We start from the raw sequence: 15564 nt of genomic DNA on the forward strand, positions 1-15564 counted from the left end.
GAATTTATTATTCTATACATCGTCGTTTAATACCTATCTATCAACAAAACCTACCAATATTAAAAAAATCTTAGTAGGCCACTAAGACGACACATCTTTAACTACGTTCATATCAATAATCATTAATTCTAATCCTAAAAAGTGCAACATTTGCTAAGTAGAACGGAACAACTCAAGAGTATTTCAATAAATTAATGTACCAACTACAATACTTTACTGCCGACAGTATTGTACTTATTTACAAAAATGCAATATTTTTACAAAAAAGGCTAAAACTAGAAATACCCACTTTGCCATGTTAGATCTACCTTTTGTAAAGTTCGCACTTATCCATTGATTGGACATTTTTGCCTAACACTATCCATTTATGAATCTCCATTCATTTCTTGATAACACTTAAAAAAGAATTGTTGCTCGTAATGAGCTCCGTTAGGTATTTTTAGCTCTAAATACGTACTTCAACACTGATTGATTTGATTGATTCGACACTGTGAGATACTCAGAGACATTGATTATTTTGTACTAAACACCTACCTTAAACTAGAAATATTCCAATTGTAAACTATGCCGAGACAATTATTTCAGTCAAAATTTTAATATACATCGAGATATAAACAAAAGTGTTTTACTTCAATTCCAAAATTTCATGGATAGTTGTTGCGATAAAAAAAATATGAAGTAGGTATTAGGATCAGAATAAATACGTTACACATAATACTGAGATACTATCGGTGCAAATAATAAAGTTATTTTTTTAAATTATCACGATAACGGGTGCAGATTATAGCCGAAACATCGATACTGATATTATTGTTCGACCAACACTGTTTAATTTTAATGGCATCGAATTAGTGTTTAGACCATGCCTTTTGACATCATCCTGACGGTATTCTTGAGAGCTTGACGTTTGTTACAGAACCATATTCGGATAACTTCGCGTTCATAGCCTAACTGGTGCGCGAGGCCAGTGATTTCCGTGCCTGAAAAAAATGATAAAATATAGATTAATGCATTGTTCATTGACTTTATAAAATACTTTGTATATTTTTTATTTAATTTTATTTGCAACACCAACTACCAAGGAAACTATCCACAACGTACAACAAACAAAGACAATATCACTGCATTTCAAGAATAGTGGCCCAAACCAAAATAGCTATTTTTTTTTGTTTTTTTTTTGCAACTGCATTGAGAATGTGCTACATTTTATTATGTATAAGACTCCGATGTTTACACTAGTTAAAATAGTTAGGTGACGACATTACAAACGTATTATATTTATTAGCAAACATGTACCTATGCATATAATAAAATTTAGCGTACACGTAAATACTATAATTATATTATTAATGTAAAGGTAGTAACTAACTCAGGGATATCATGGTCTGCTTTTATATTTTTTTTAACTGACTTATTTGTTTTTGAGCTAGGCCACTATTCTAGGCAACCAGGAATATGTACTTTTTAACATGTTGTTTCTTTAAATGGCCACCCTAAATTGCTGTCTAGCTTTATAATTGGTATACATCAACAAATAAATAAATCTTAGATAATATCACAACGTTGCTCTGATACCAAAGCAAGTAACTAAAGCACTCGTGTTATGGAAATCGGAAACAACGACAGTACCAGAAACACACAGACGCGAGACAACATAGAAAAGTTAATTCTACATCGACCTGACCGGGGATCGAACCCGGGACCTCAGATGGCGAGACCGTAAAAACCGGTATGCAAACCACTTGACCTCAGAGGTCATCAATTAACAGCATTTCGTGTCAATTTCCCGTTGAGGCTATTAATGATGAGAATGCCGAACATGTTTAAGTTTTTTTTATGATAGGACGAAGTGACAGGACAAACAAAGTCGTGAGCTTGGTGTTAACCGACACGCCTGTCCATAGCAGTTGAAGTGCCACTCAGAGCTTTTAATCGCAAAAAAATCTGAGGGTCATTGTCACCAAGTGCCTGTAATTTCAAAATAGGGATGCACATTACAATTCGACTACTATGAAGATCGATTCAAGTGTTACGGCCTGGCGATTTTTTGTATCGATTCATTTCAATGCGATTTCTAAGTAAATCGATTCAACATTAACGCGAATGGAATCGTCTATATCATATTCATAATTTAAACAAAACAGTCTCTTTCTGAACCCCTATTTTTATGTTGGCTTGCAAGAAATGATGCTGTTTGATAAATCTACAATATTCGGCGATTGTCACTATTAATGTGCCATCTGAACGTCTTTTCTCACCGGTTAACATCACTCTAAATGAAAATCGTAACCGACTGAAGCCACAAAGGCTGTTAAAATTTTTTTTATCCAAATTTTTTGAAACGATTGTAATGAGATTGATTCAAAGGCATACATTCAGAAGCATATGATCCATTACGATCTAAAAAATCGATTCAAAGTAAAAAATCCCTACTACAGTAATGCTCATATTACGGCTTGGCGGAAAAAAAAGTAGGTAAGGTAAGGCAATACTTCCTATTAAAGTAACATAAGTAAGTACCTGAAGGATGAGTGTTCCGTTCGAAGTGTGCGTTGAGGAGTTCCAAAGCCTGTGGAGTGAACGAAGTCCGTCGTTTGCGCTTCTTGCTCGGCTCCATACCAATGAAGTCAGTCAGATGGTTCTGGCCAGATGCGTACCTGAAATTACAGTGTGATATTGGAATCACTGCAGTGGTACAAAACCTAGCGTGTGTTTAGAATTAGAATAATCATAACTTTGCAATCTATTAATAAAAATCCTAATTTCAACTTAAACACTTTTGAGTAGTTTAAAATAAGAAAGTCTCGTAATATTTTTTTTTTCACCTCACTAGCTTAGAAAGGCTTTCTTTATAATAAAATATTGCGCGCAACAGCGTTTGTTGTGGTTTTTGAAATTTGAACTAATTTCTATAACTAATTTTGTTTATTAAAACTGTTTTGTTATAATTAAACTGTTTTTCTTTCATATACCATTTACATCGCTATAGTGAGGTGAAAAGATGTGTGTTTCGCTCGGCAGCAAAGTTGTTTTGCGTTTCGTGCCTTGAAACCCTTGCTACGCTCAGGATTCTACACTTGAACCACGAGCGTAGCAAATGAATCTTAGACTCCTTCGCTTGCTCAAGTTTGAATACAAGCACTCGCGTCAAACAACTTTGCAGCCTTGCATAACAAATATCTATTTTTTGCCAACGAATGTTGGGTAAAAATTGGTCTTCTAGCGTAACTTAATACGTTCTTAATTATATAATAACAATAGAGCAAGAGTAAACTTCGTATCTTTGGTATAACAAAGTTACATGTGATCTTACAATTTAACGAAATACACGAAACAAATAATGTACATGTGAAATTGCATAATTTAAATAAAAAAAAGTTATCGACTAATTTCGTTTGTAGAATCTTTAAGCCTCTCTTCTAAGAAGTTGTTATAACGCATTGCTATTACAATAGTGTTGTAACTCAAAATATGTGAAATTCAAGATTAAGTATACAATTTCTGAACGTAAAATTTGATTGATTCTCTTCAAGTCAATAAAACCATTGATAGAAAGTTGTAAGAAACAAATTAAAATATATCTGCTAAACTCAGAATGAGACTAACGTTTTGTGAGCTAGTCCTGGACAAAACAGTTCTTACTCAAAAATATGAGATATTTTTTACTTTCATTTTTAAATATATTTGGCAAGCAGGAAATTGTTTAGATGTCTAATAAACTTTAACTTATAAATAAATTATAATAAACCTTTCACGGGAAGTGAATAATTAGTTTTTCATCTATTCTGAATAATGATACTTTTTGAGTCAATATGCTATTGTCTTGACAGTGCGAGATGAGGCCTTATTACACTAAGGGTGCGATTCACGTAGGCCAAAAAAGCAGATTACCCTGCTGTTTGCTATACTTTTGACCGAAGTTATACTTGCTTTTTTATTTATTATCGGCTCACGTTTGCCCACATTCTGATCTGCTGGAATATGAACAAGTACCTACATTTATGTACACGTCGCATATGAAAACAAGTACTGTTATAACTAAATATGGTGGAATTGAGAAAAAACGATTTATAAGTTCAAAAAAATACTGAATGGAATAATTAAATATAAAAACTAATCCTAGGAAATGAAACTATTTTTCCGGATTTAAATCGCGTATTTTTGTTTTTTCAAACAAATCGACGTTTCAACCGTGACCATGGGACCTGTAAAGGGCACGAAACGTCGGTTTGTTTGAAAAAACAAATATACGCGATTTAAATCCGGAAAAATAGTTTCATTTCCTATGTGTAACAATCGCGAAAACCTAAGAACTCGATAAAAACTAATTCTATTATTCTTATTAAGATCCATTCAGTAAATTCAATGAACTTTCAAATCCTGTTTACTTAATTCCACCAATTTTGAGTCACGACAGTATTTTGTTTCATGTGCGACGTATTATACATGCGAATTGAATAGTATATTCACCTTAATTTATTGTAAATATCCTTACATACCTACTTACCTCAGGTAACTTATAAGTAGTTATTTATCTACCTAACAAAGTACGTGAATTTGTCTCTAGTTTACGTACTTTTACATTCCTGAATAGTTAAGTTTACATTTGATCCATTCATAATTAAATACATCAATTTATGTCAAATTTATCTACTGCAGGTTATCAGTATAGTCATGGAAATAATATGAAATGTAATTTCAATGACTCTACTTCCAGAAGGTCAAAGATTTTAAATTATATTTAAAATCTTATACATATTTATATAAAGGGCTATATGCAAAACACTAACAACCTTGCAGGTCTATATTACTAACATTATAAATAATAACTTTAGTTACATGACACAACATAATTAATTAACCATAATTGTAACATTTTTATTGAAAAAAACCGACTTGAAAAGTTCACGGAATTACATATAGGTATTTGTCAAGTTTTATTTATTGAAATCGGTTACCGGAAAGTGCGTGAAACCGGATGCATCCTATCCATCCATCCATCCTAGTTTACCATCCTTAGAGGTGGAACATTTTCTTCAAATTGAAATGGGACCTATACTGAGGTACCCTTTTTCCAACAATAAACAAAAACAATCATCAAAATCGGTTTAGAATTGGCCCGCATTATCGCGTAACACATACAAAAAAATGCAGTCGAATTGAGAACCTGCTCCTTTTTTTTGAAGTCTAGAAAATAAACTTTTAAGTTTTTATTGGACTATCTGACACTTTTTAGATCTACATCTGATGTAAGGTAGTAAGTTCAAAACGTGCAAGTGTCCTTCCCGGCCCGCACCCGTGTTCCTGCGTTTTGCCTAGACCGTTTTTATCATCGTTTAGAGCGATCTAGTAAATATTTTCATTCTTGTATGAAATTAAAATATGGTGCAGAGATATAGACTCTGAAAGCCGCCGACAGGCAAACAATTGACGCCTTTGAAAGGTGGCGCTGGCGCAGAATGTTAAGGGTACCGTGGACAGCCCGCCGCACCAATGTATCTATACTTGAGGAACTCAAGATAAAGAATGCACAGCGTCTGTCTTCAACTTGCATGCAGCGTGTGGTACGCTATTTTGGTCACGTGTCACGTAGAGATGCTGATAATCTGGAACCTTTGATGGTAACAGGGAAGATGGAGGGAAAACGACCTAAGGGCAGGAGTCCCAAAAAGTGGTCAGATCAAATCTCCGAGCAACTGGAGATATCTGTCAGCGCCAATTACATTATGCGATCGAGCGTAACCGAAGGAGGCACATGGTTGGCAGGATGAAGTGGAGTCACGGTCCTCAGCAGTGAGGAAGCGATTAAGAAGAGAACAAAACTTGTTTTTTATGACGTTAGCAATATAGTCCTGCGAGATTGTTCATATTTAACAAATAACCCTGTATATATATACGTAACATGGCCACTAAACTGTAAAGCATGCTAGGTATAAGAACCTACCTATTGTGCAGATTGTCTCGTCCGTCGAAGTCAAGCCGGGACCTAATTATTCAAAGAAAAAGACACATTATGAAACAGAATACGTTTGTCAATTAAATGAAAATGTGTACTTATAATATTATTTTCAGGAAACTTTAGGTTTCGGCTTGAAAGTCGACGTTTTAGAGTTAGTTAAAAAAACAGCCCAATCTATTAGTCAAAAGTTGAAAGCCATGCACGTAGTTTAATGTGGTTAAATGCTAAACCAGAATCTTGTGTTAAAGATTTTGCTGAATATGTTTTTTCATTAAATTTGTTTAATAAATAACACAAAGAAGTATGAACCTCAAAAATTTTTTCACAAGATTCTGGTACATTTGCATATGTGTAAGTGTGTATATGTTTCTGTATTATACAAAGGGATCACAGTGAAGGCAATTGAAAATAGTACAATACTTATTTATTAATAAGGGTTTCTTATGTATTTGTTTAGTAAATAAGTACCTACACAACGTCAGAACTTCAAAATTGACCTGTTAAAAATATTGAGCCCTTTATCAACACTTAAAAATATGGTATAGGTGTCACGTTGTTGGAAATAAGTTTTATCCAGAGCCTTAAAACTTTGTAAGGTGTTTTTTTGAATTGTGGCAACTCTGTGCATTGGATTTTTTCGTTTCGTTTTGAATTCGAAGTTTGAAAATGGCCACCGTATAAGATATAACAATTTCCCGCGAAAAAATGCCAGAACATTAAAATATTGAACAAAAATTATAAGATAGGATCTGGCAGTATGGCCAATTAGGCGCCATTGCCTGTCCCGAAGGACGAAAAAATTTGCTACTACGTTTTGAATTCACGCAAACTACGCTAATAGATCCAAAAATAAAACATTATAATTTTAAGGATTTCTTTAATAGTGCAGTTTTCACACTAATCAACCGAGTCACTATAGCAGATTTCGAAAGAAGGAGTCAAAAATACTTAAGTTCAACTGAAGCCTTGTGCGTGTCCAATGGAAATTAAAGCTTACTCTGGTTTCATAATGGAGACGAATTTGAATTCTATAAATACATGAATATGTGAATTTGTAACCAAATAATTTTAAATTTATGATGTTTAGTATGTTGAGAAAATGCATTCTGAATGCAAGAATAAAATTCACCGAGGGATTTAGAATTTGGATCTCCGTATTCCGTACCACCATTTCAAATCGATCAGTACTGCATATTAGTTACACGGAGGGTGACCGACCACTTTTTGTCAAGACATCGACTCGACGGTCTCCATAAATCCCTTTAGTATGAAAGTCTCGAATTTTGTTAAGTTCAGATAACACGTCACCATCGTTCATGAAAAGGATTTTTCAAGTTAAAAAAAATCATCGGTTTGCCAAATCCGCGAAATCGGATTCACCCCCTAGTTTGCTACTCTTAGAGGCGGAATATTTTCTACAAATTTAAAAGGGACCAACATTGAGGTAGCCTCTTTCCAACAAAAAAAGAATCATCAAAATCGGTTCATTGAAGTTATCGCGTAACATACATACAAAAAAAATAAAACAGCCGAATTGAGAACCTCCCAGTTTTTTGAAGTCGGTTAATTATAACTTATTACAAAAAGATCTCAAAAGTTTGATAACACGGTCTCCTCAACGAAAACTGAAATATATGCGGAAGTCCTTGTGAAAATATATCATATGAGCAGAAACACAAGGTAGCTGCTGTAAACTGTTGAAGAGTTCCTCTCATCTGTCTGCCATTTCCATCATCAGATCAGCTCTAGGTCACGATAACATTTTATTTTCATTGGAATTACATCTAAGTGCCAAGTTTTATTAAAGTCGTTTAACGAAAAGTGGGTGTTTGAAGATAGTTATTGGCAAAGACTGTACGGTTTTTTGGCTAGCCAGTTTTAAGTTTCGAAATACAATCAATAACATTAACAATAATTGTAGCTTGTTTATAACAAAAAAAAAACGACCTCGACAATTTGCGGAATGACTTCTACTTGCCAAGTTTTGTTCAAATCGGTTAACGGGTGGGTGAAATGAAATAAACCGGATTCATCCCCTAATTTATCATACTTAGAGGTGAGATTTTTTTTCAAATTTGAATAGGACTACTACTGAAGTTACTTCCTTTTTAACATTATAAGAGTAATTATTCGAATCGGTTCACAAATGTCAGAGTAATCCCGAAAAATACAGTTGAATTTCGAACCCTTCCATTTTTGAAGTTGTTACGTTATAAAACATAGGAAGACGTAGTCGCTCAATTCGTGTGTATCTCCATAACAAAACGTATAAACAATGCAATATCAAAAACTAGAGAAATCGGTCCAATGTTAAGTCAAGGACCATCGTTAACTGTCGCTCGTTAAAAATTACCACCGAGAGAGGCCGATTGCAAATTGCACAATTTGCAATGTTAAGACCGCCCCGCTGCATCCAGATAATGCATTTTAATGATGTAAAATGCAAAATCGATAGATCCTACCGGCTCTTGCGCGACGTCATTACGTCCAAGTTAAAGACTTAAGTAACACCTGGTACTGGCGGTGCTTATGAAAATTTAACGAGATGTTAAAATCTGGTTTGTTTTGATACCTTGAAGTCCAGTTAAGGACATTTAACGTTTTTTTATGTCCAATATCATTCTATATCGCGTTAATAATAATTATGGTAACACATTGACAGGTGTTATATTAAGTAACTGTATAACGGTTAAGATTTAGCTAAGCTCCTGTGTTTCGAAACCCGAATAACTAAAGTAGACGTCTTTCCATAAAGACCTATGTCTCATGAGAATACTCTTACTTCGTCAGCAGTAAAAGAAAGGAAAGTAACCGAAAAATTGTAAATAAGAATTTATTTTCTAGAATTGTTTTTGGGCTTTTGGTTTAGTGGAATAGGCACTATATTTAAAACAGGTAGTACAAAACATAAAATAAATATACTATTGAGCTAACAATGTGTGTATGTGTAATACAACTATCCTTAACGTAACACTACACTCGACATCATGATTTCTTTTATATTATCTATGGTATGGAAAGGAAAGAGTTTAGATCCCGTTAAATACATCTGTGTAATTATGAAAAATAAGGACAAGGAAAGACGAACACAACAAACGCTAAAAATTAAATAAAGTGAGGATGATAAAATAAGATTTTGAAATTTTGGAACATACAAGTGTCTGTAACAACAACTTTGACTAGAAGTACAATTAGTGTTCTAAAAATATCGTCTGTTATTAATAAAGCAGCTTTTGTCACTGCAACACGAAATAAAAGGTAAAATAACTCATTTTAGCACTAAACATTTACTTCTTGTTAAAATTGTTTATGGAACACCATATATGACTAAGTACTTATGAACCCTTATTATGTAACAATGTGTGGCAATCAAGCACGTCGCGAATTTACTTCTACAGTGAAATAAATGTTGTGTTCCTAATTTCGATAGACAAAGGCAACGCACGGTTAGGTCATGTTGTGTGTTAGCATAAAATTGAAAATAGCGGTACCAAAACATAAAGCCTAGCCCGTACAAGCGTAGTTAGTCCAGATTTGAGAAATATTTTCCACATGTCGCTAAGCAAGGCCAAATATTCACGTACACGCCGGCACAAACCACGAAAAACCACTCAAACAGGCATATTTACCTCTCCTCGGCTTCCTTCATCCAACGTTCGAGCACCGGTTTGATTTTCTGCGCACTTTTTGGTGTTATATCCAATTTCTCAAATCTGTATCGAACATAAATCCGAATGTTAGAGTCGTCTACACGCACCGAAACAAAATAAACGCGGCGAGCTCTAATGAAGCATTCCTCGACGCGGCATATACTCCTTTCCAAATTAACATAGGCGTAAATACAGGACATTGACATTGCGTTAATGATTATAGAGTGAAACAAAAAACAATGGGCAATTTAGGCTGCCGGGGTAATCAGTTTGATTAATACCGATCCCGGTAACAATAAAACAACGAATTCAATTAGAAACGAAAGGTAGCGTATGCCAATGCCCTGGCTTTTGAATTGCGCAAAATGAATAATAATAAAAATAAGAGTAATGAAATAATACATCATGCTACATTAGATGGAAAGTTTGGAAATTATTCATAGAGTCACAATGATATTTTTCTCACAACAATCAGTCATGATGTCGAATGGACATGGTCTGTAGCTGTAGGCATATTCAGTGTATCGCGTTTGTCTTACATCAAAATGTAACTATGATTCACGGCGTCTTACTGTAATTACTCGTATGCAAATAAGGTTGTACGTGTGAAAAGGAAAAGAAAGAACGTCAAAACCGGTAATTACGTAAAATTACATACGGCATACATTCAAAAGGTATGTGATCGTCGACGTAGATAAGATTGCATTAAACAGCGTTGAAACATTTTGATTTAAAGACAATCTACGTGTGGACTGGGCTGTTGAAAGTAAGTCAAAGCGTGTGCTTAATGTATTTACGTTTAGTATCTCCAAATTTATCTTCATTGTCTTTTTATACTTACTTTTATGGGATATAATTAGTTGAAACTTAAGAGAACAATGAGGATAATTTCGGAGATAGTCGTAATGGAATATAAAACAAAACACATACATGTTTTGTTGTTGTGACGACAGCTGAGCGGCTAACATCTGCGAAGCCAGGGCACTGGGGACGGTAACAAAGAGCTTGTTAGAATTGTCTTATCCAGTGGAAAGGATCCAGGTTCTGATGGAACACCAAAGTTTAAAACCATATACATAATTAAACAAATGAAGATCAAAGCCGCACGCTTCGTGAGTGGGATCCACAAAATATTATAGATATACTTATGTAAATACCACACAATGCTTTAAAAGATGTTAAGTGTAGAACTAGTTGTGATGTTCAATTGATGATATCGTTTTCCTTACTAATTGCCATTTCTAACACTTTGTTGTAACTGTGTAGACGTACAGTCGATGTCCTAAGATACCTGACCCCCTCACTCTCTCCTTCCCTCCTCTATTTGTTTCTGGGAGCCGTAAAATTAATTTTGGTATGACTTCCTTATTGCATATTAGTGAATGACGTTTTAAGAAAGTTTTAAAGTCAATTTGATCCTTAATTACATTACATAAAATACAAATTTTCAATCAAAAAGCTGTAATTCTTGTAAAGATGTACAAGAATTACAGCTTGTTGATCGAAAATTTGTATGCGTAAGAAGGCTCTCAAAACCAAAAGGTATGCTAGGGGGTCAAGTATCTTAGAGCATCGACTGTACGATCTAACTCAGCTTTGAAAAGCATTTTTATTCTTTATTAATCATCATTCGTCTACCTTTTTATATATTTCATTCATACAACGAAATTGATATAACCTACAGTCCAACATGTAAAGTATTAAACAGGAAGTACTTCACAAATACGTCACGTAAACACTTTGAGTTTGTTAGAATTTATGGTTAAAATATTTATAAATTCTTTACCTTTTCTTCTTGTTGAGGATTAAAAAATCCAAAAACAATCTTCTCCATTTCCTAAAATAGGCGTCAAAGCTAAATGTTATTCGAATCACTTAACATGTTAGATTCCTGACGCACTCTAAATCATGAAAGTGTAATGGATGCATCGAATTATCAGTATGCTCCCTTGATGTAAAATTCATTGTCTACTAAATCTACAGCGTTTGTAGCTTGTTACAGTGACCACCAGTTAACTATTTAAAAGAACACACGTTTCTTGACCAAAAATGTGCCTAAATGTGTTTAGATGTTTTAACTGACACAACAATGTGACATGCAAGTGAACGAACGTCTTTTGATTGTTTCGGAATAATTTATAATGTAGAGAAAAGCATAGTATTATAGACTGTTCAATGAGTCGTAGAAAAAAGGTGAATTGGATGTGAAGATAAAATAAATTACAAAATGTCACTCAAACGAGACTTGAACGATTCATTAGCAGACTAGTTGTAGGTTCAACTTCTGTACCATTGCTAATTTAAATTCAAATTACAAACTGTTTTGAAGTCGCGTCCATTATTAAAATTTTGCTGTCATTTAAATAAAATTGCTACTTCAAACAAGGAGTGTTGAGATCATTCTTTTCTCAAATAATATATTTTAATTAAAATGCAAATTAATTAAGTCCAGTATAATCAAAGGGGTAACTACCATGTAGCTACGTTAGGGCACCAAATTGGAAGGGAGCAGAAAGAAAAATTAATGGAAAATGAAATCACGACAGGACAAAGACAGGGGAATTCTACTCTTTTAATTACACGAAAAAAGTAATTACGGGCAAGATAATTAATTAACTGGAACAGAAGTAACGATTAATGATTTTATTATACGAAGGAGGTCTGTTGGGGTGGATTGAAATTTCCTCCGAGTTCGGTCGCATTCCGTTTTGCATCGAATTCCGATTTGTTCATCGATGTTACTGGAACGATTTGAATCGGTTCCATTAACTATTATGAGCTGTAAAGCAGGACTGAAACATTAATAATTCTTCGTAAGGTCTAAGTTGTATTTGGCAGTACAATCATTTAATATTAATTACGAAGTTAATAAACTTAGTCCTTGTAAAGAGTTCAATAAATCGACAGAGGTAACGTTCATTATATTTCTGATACAATATTTCATTTCACTTAGTGAAATTTCAAATGAAATAACAAATGTAAAATAATATAAAACAGGCAGGTTATTCCAGTCCCACAACTCACCTCTACAATAAAAAAAAATTATCGCACGCGCCCGCGCCTAGACGAATACAAAATGGTGTAAGCCACGACAGGCCAAGCGAACGGAAGCCGTCCGAATGGTAATTAATTAACCGAATTGTAAGCAATGAAAGGAGTCATGCTGTTTTACAAATCACTTCAATTAACGATATTAAAAAGTTGGAATGATAACTGGGCTCAGGTCTGCGTGACGACCGTTTCTTTTAGAGGAACGTTCGGCCATTTATTGTCAGCTAGAGGGGTTGGACGCAAACGGTCACATTATTTTGACAAGCGTGCGACTTTATCTCTCTATTACAAGATGTTATCTCAGGATTTTTTTATTATAAGTATCTCCAGTCTTTTTTATTGTTCTTTTTATTTTCCACGCGGAGAATAGAAACATTATGAGTATTTGTGCAGCTGAACATAAAGTTTATTTCAAATGGATGTACCTTTTTTGCAAGCAGTTGTTTTTTGGTTCTGAGTACTTATTAACACACACTTTCATTATAAAATATCTATAACTTTGTAAAAAAATAAATTCAAACTCTAATTTAGAACTTTCAGCTGCACAAACATTCAATATTTAAATTAGTTTTTTTTTTTCAATTCTTACCTGCAGATCGCGCTCTGGCTGTATGCGGGTCCTTCCGTGACAGACAATGCCTGTCCAACCTGAGTCTGAGTGAGCCCTAGACCAAGTCGCCGAAGTTTGAATGCCTTTGCAAACTCTTTGATGTCCTCTAGATTTATTCCGTCGACCACGTTGCTGGATGACTGGCTAATTGTTGGTTGATCTGTTTCGGATACAGATATTTATATTTAAATATTTATAAATTTTACAAACAAAGTGGAATTATTGGCTAGAACTAATACTCACAATTATTATTTCATTCTATCATTGTTATGTATCACAATTTCATTTATTATTACAGGTAGTTTTACTGAATGAAACACGATAGCGTGTTCCAAAGAACTCATTTGAAGGTAACCTCGTTTCGAACAATCAATTTACTCCATACTTGCTCCCTAATAGATAATCAAGATGTATCTTTACGGCAACTATCCCATTTCAGCAGCTTAAGCCGTTTAAACGGGCCAAAATTATAGCCGAGTTTAGTGGGCAATTTATGTAATTAGTAGATGGTGGTGCTCCTAATTATGGGGAATGTCATTAGAGGAGACGTGCTACCTCCGCGGTGGCTGGTTCGCGAATGCTCCCCTCCACCTTCCTACTTAGCTAACCGATGACAAATTACTTTTCCTATGTACCCTGCAGAGACGGAGCAGAAATAATGCGATCAGTCGGCATTTTATTTTGTTATACGATCCTAAGTTTCGTCCAAAAAGCATATTAAATAAGTTACAAACTTTCTATTGTATAAAATTTCACAGTAATAACCTTTCATAAACCAAAACTGATTAACTGAAAACTGATCTTTTATAATGTTGAATAAACATCAAAGAAGGTAATAATATGATTTGGTCTTAACGGTATTTGGAAACCTCTCGGCAAATTCACCAGATAAAGCATTTAAATCCTTAAATTCCTACTCGACTATCAACAGATATGCCTATAGCAATACTAAACCTAGCTCCATCTCTGTCTCTCCAGCTAGTTTAAGTAGTGTCTGCATCAATTAAGACAGGGTAGGGTTGGCAAATTGGCAATCGTTTCGCCATTTGCCGTACGCGGACGAATCCTAAACACATTTGTTGGCAATAACTTTGTATTGTCTGATTTTCTTATTACAACTTTCTAATGGAAATGGGGAAGATTTGCCGAAGGGAGTGTAATGAAATCGAAAATTAATTTCCGACGTAATATAGCTTTCAAACCATTGCATATATGTGAACAATTCAGTTTCCGTGTCGTTACGTTCCCTACATCAGCCTTCATTAGACAGTATATGGCTAAACAAGCAACAACAAGAACAACAACAACAACAAAATTAACTATTAAATTATTTGTCTCGGCCCTACCTACATATACACGTATAAACTTTGTGTTTGTATAGTATATCAACAGATCGTGAAATAACACTGAAAATGAATAAAAAAATCTTTTGGTCAACAACGGACGTTAGAACAATAGATCTTTTTTGTCATAGCACCACTTTCATGTATCTACATTCTATATATTCCAATAGACCGTCGTTGTATAACACTATATTATAATATAGGTTATTCCTGCCTGTATTTTAATATACTGTAAACTGTTATATGCATATGTAAATTATAACTATAAAAGAGGAAATATTTGTATGGCTTACTTTTATTTCTCTCGTGAGTTTAGGTGTAATTTGTAGTTGTTTATGTGTGTCCATTGTCCATGGCACCCGTGGTACAAGACTTCCCTAGGGTATGAGTCTGTGCGTTATTATGCTATTATTATATCTTTTACAGGTCAGTAGAAAGATATAGAAAAACGGTCGTAACTTCATAATATTTCACAAAGTTGTTGATTCAAAGTACTGTTGTATTTTTTCCGCGTTACTAAACTTTTTGTTAATCTACGATACTTATTTCATGGGCTCAAAAAGTTTCCAGATTCTTAAAGACAAAGCTTTAATAACTAACAGTTATATTAAGTCAATTTGTTAGTGCCACAACATCTAAGTAACAAAATTTGTATCGCGTGATGAAAATAACCCCATTAATTAACTACCAAAGATAATCCAATGTACAAAGAGTAACAGTACCGAAATTCAATAAGAATAATGCATCAAGATACGACCCGTGTTAATTGTTTAATACATGTAATAAATTAATTAGATACAATTAAAGTTCGCGTGTCGATCTCGTTTATTGACCTGTTACGTGATGAAGCGGTTTTTTTCGAAATACTCTAATTTGTAATGGCTATTATGTATTTCGTGTGTGTCGGGTACTTTCTTTTTTGGTAATTGTTTTTGTAGTTCTAATATTTCG

The 15564-nt window shown here is 34.1% G+C and overlaps 1 protein-coding gene across 9 annotated transcripts in view; it reads right to left on the minus strand.

Annotated features, from left to right (window-relative positions):
* Positions 1 to 349: 349 nt before the first annotated feature.
* The window catches only part of LOC113235829 (POU domain, class 6, transcription factor 2), a 259963-nt gene continuing 244748 nt past the window's right edge, over positions 350 to 15564 (minus strand). The window contains exons 6-11 of one of the 9 annotated variants that reach the window (XM_026471744.1): positions 13250 to 13430; positions 10540 to 10593; positions 9589 to 9672; positions 5945 to 5986; positions 2521 to 2657; positions 350 to 980 (exon numbers count right to left, since the gene is read on the minus strand). In XM_026471744.1, coding sequence (XP_026327529.1) covers positions 856 to 980; positions 2521 to 2657; positions 5945 to 5986; positions 9589 to 9672; positions 10540 to 10593; positions 13250 to 13430 — 623 coding nt within the window. In that variant the 3' untranslated portion in view covers positions 350 to 855. The remainder of the gene's footprint in view (positions 981 to 2520; positions 2658 to 5944; positions 5987 to 9588; positions 9673 to 10539; positions 10594 to 13249; positions 13431 to 15564) is intronic. The other 8 variants (XM_026471737.1, XM_026471736.1, XM_026471739.1 and 5 more) reach the window with 8 other exon arrangements.

This window comes from Hyposmocoma kahamanoa, unplaced genomic scaffold, assembly GCF_003589595.1.
Source record: "Hyposmocoma kahamanoa isolate Upper Pololo Valley unplaced genomic scaffold, ASM358959v1 88, whole genome shotgun sequence".
In the NCBI taxonomy this organism is placed as follows: Eukaryota; Metazoa; Arthropoda; class Insecta; order Lepidoptera; family Cosmopterigidae; genus Hyposmocoma; species Hyposmocoma kahamanoa.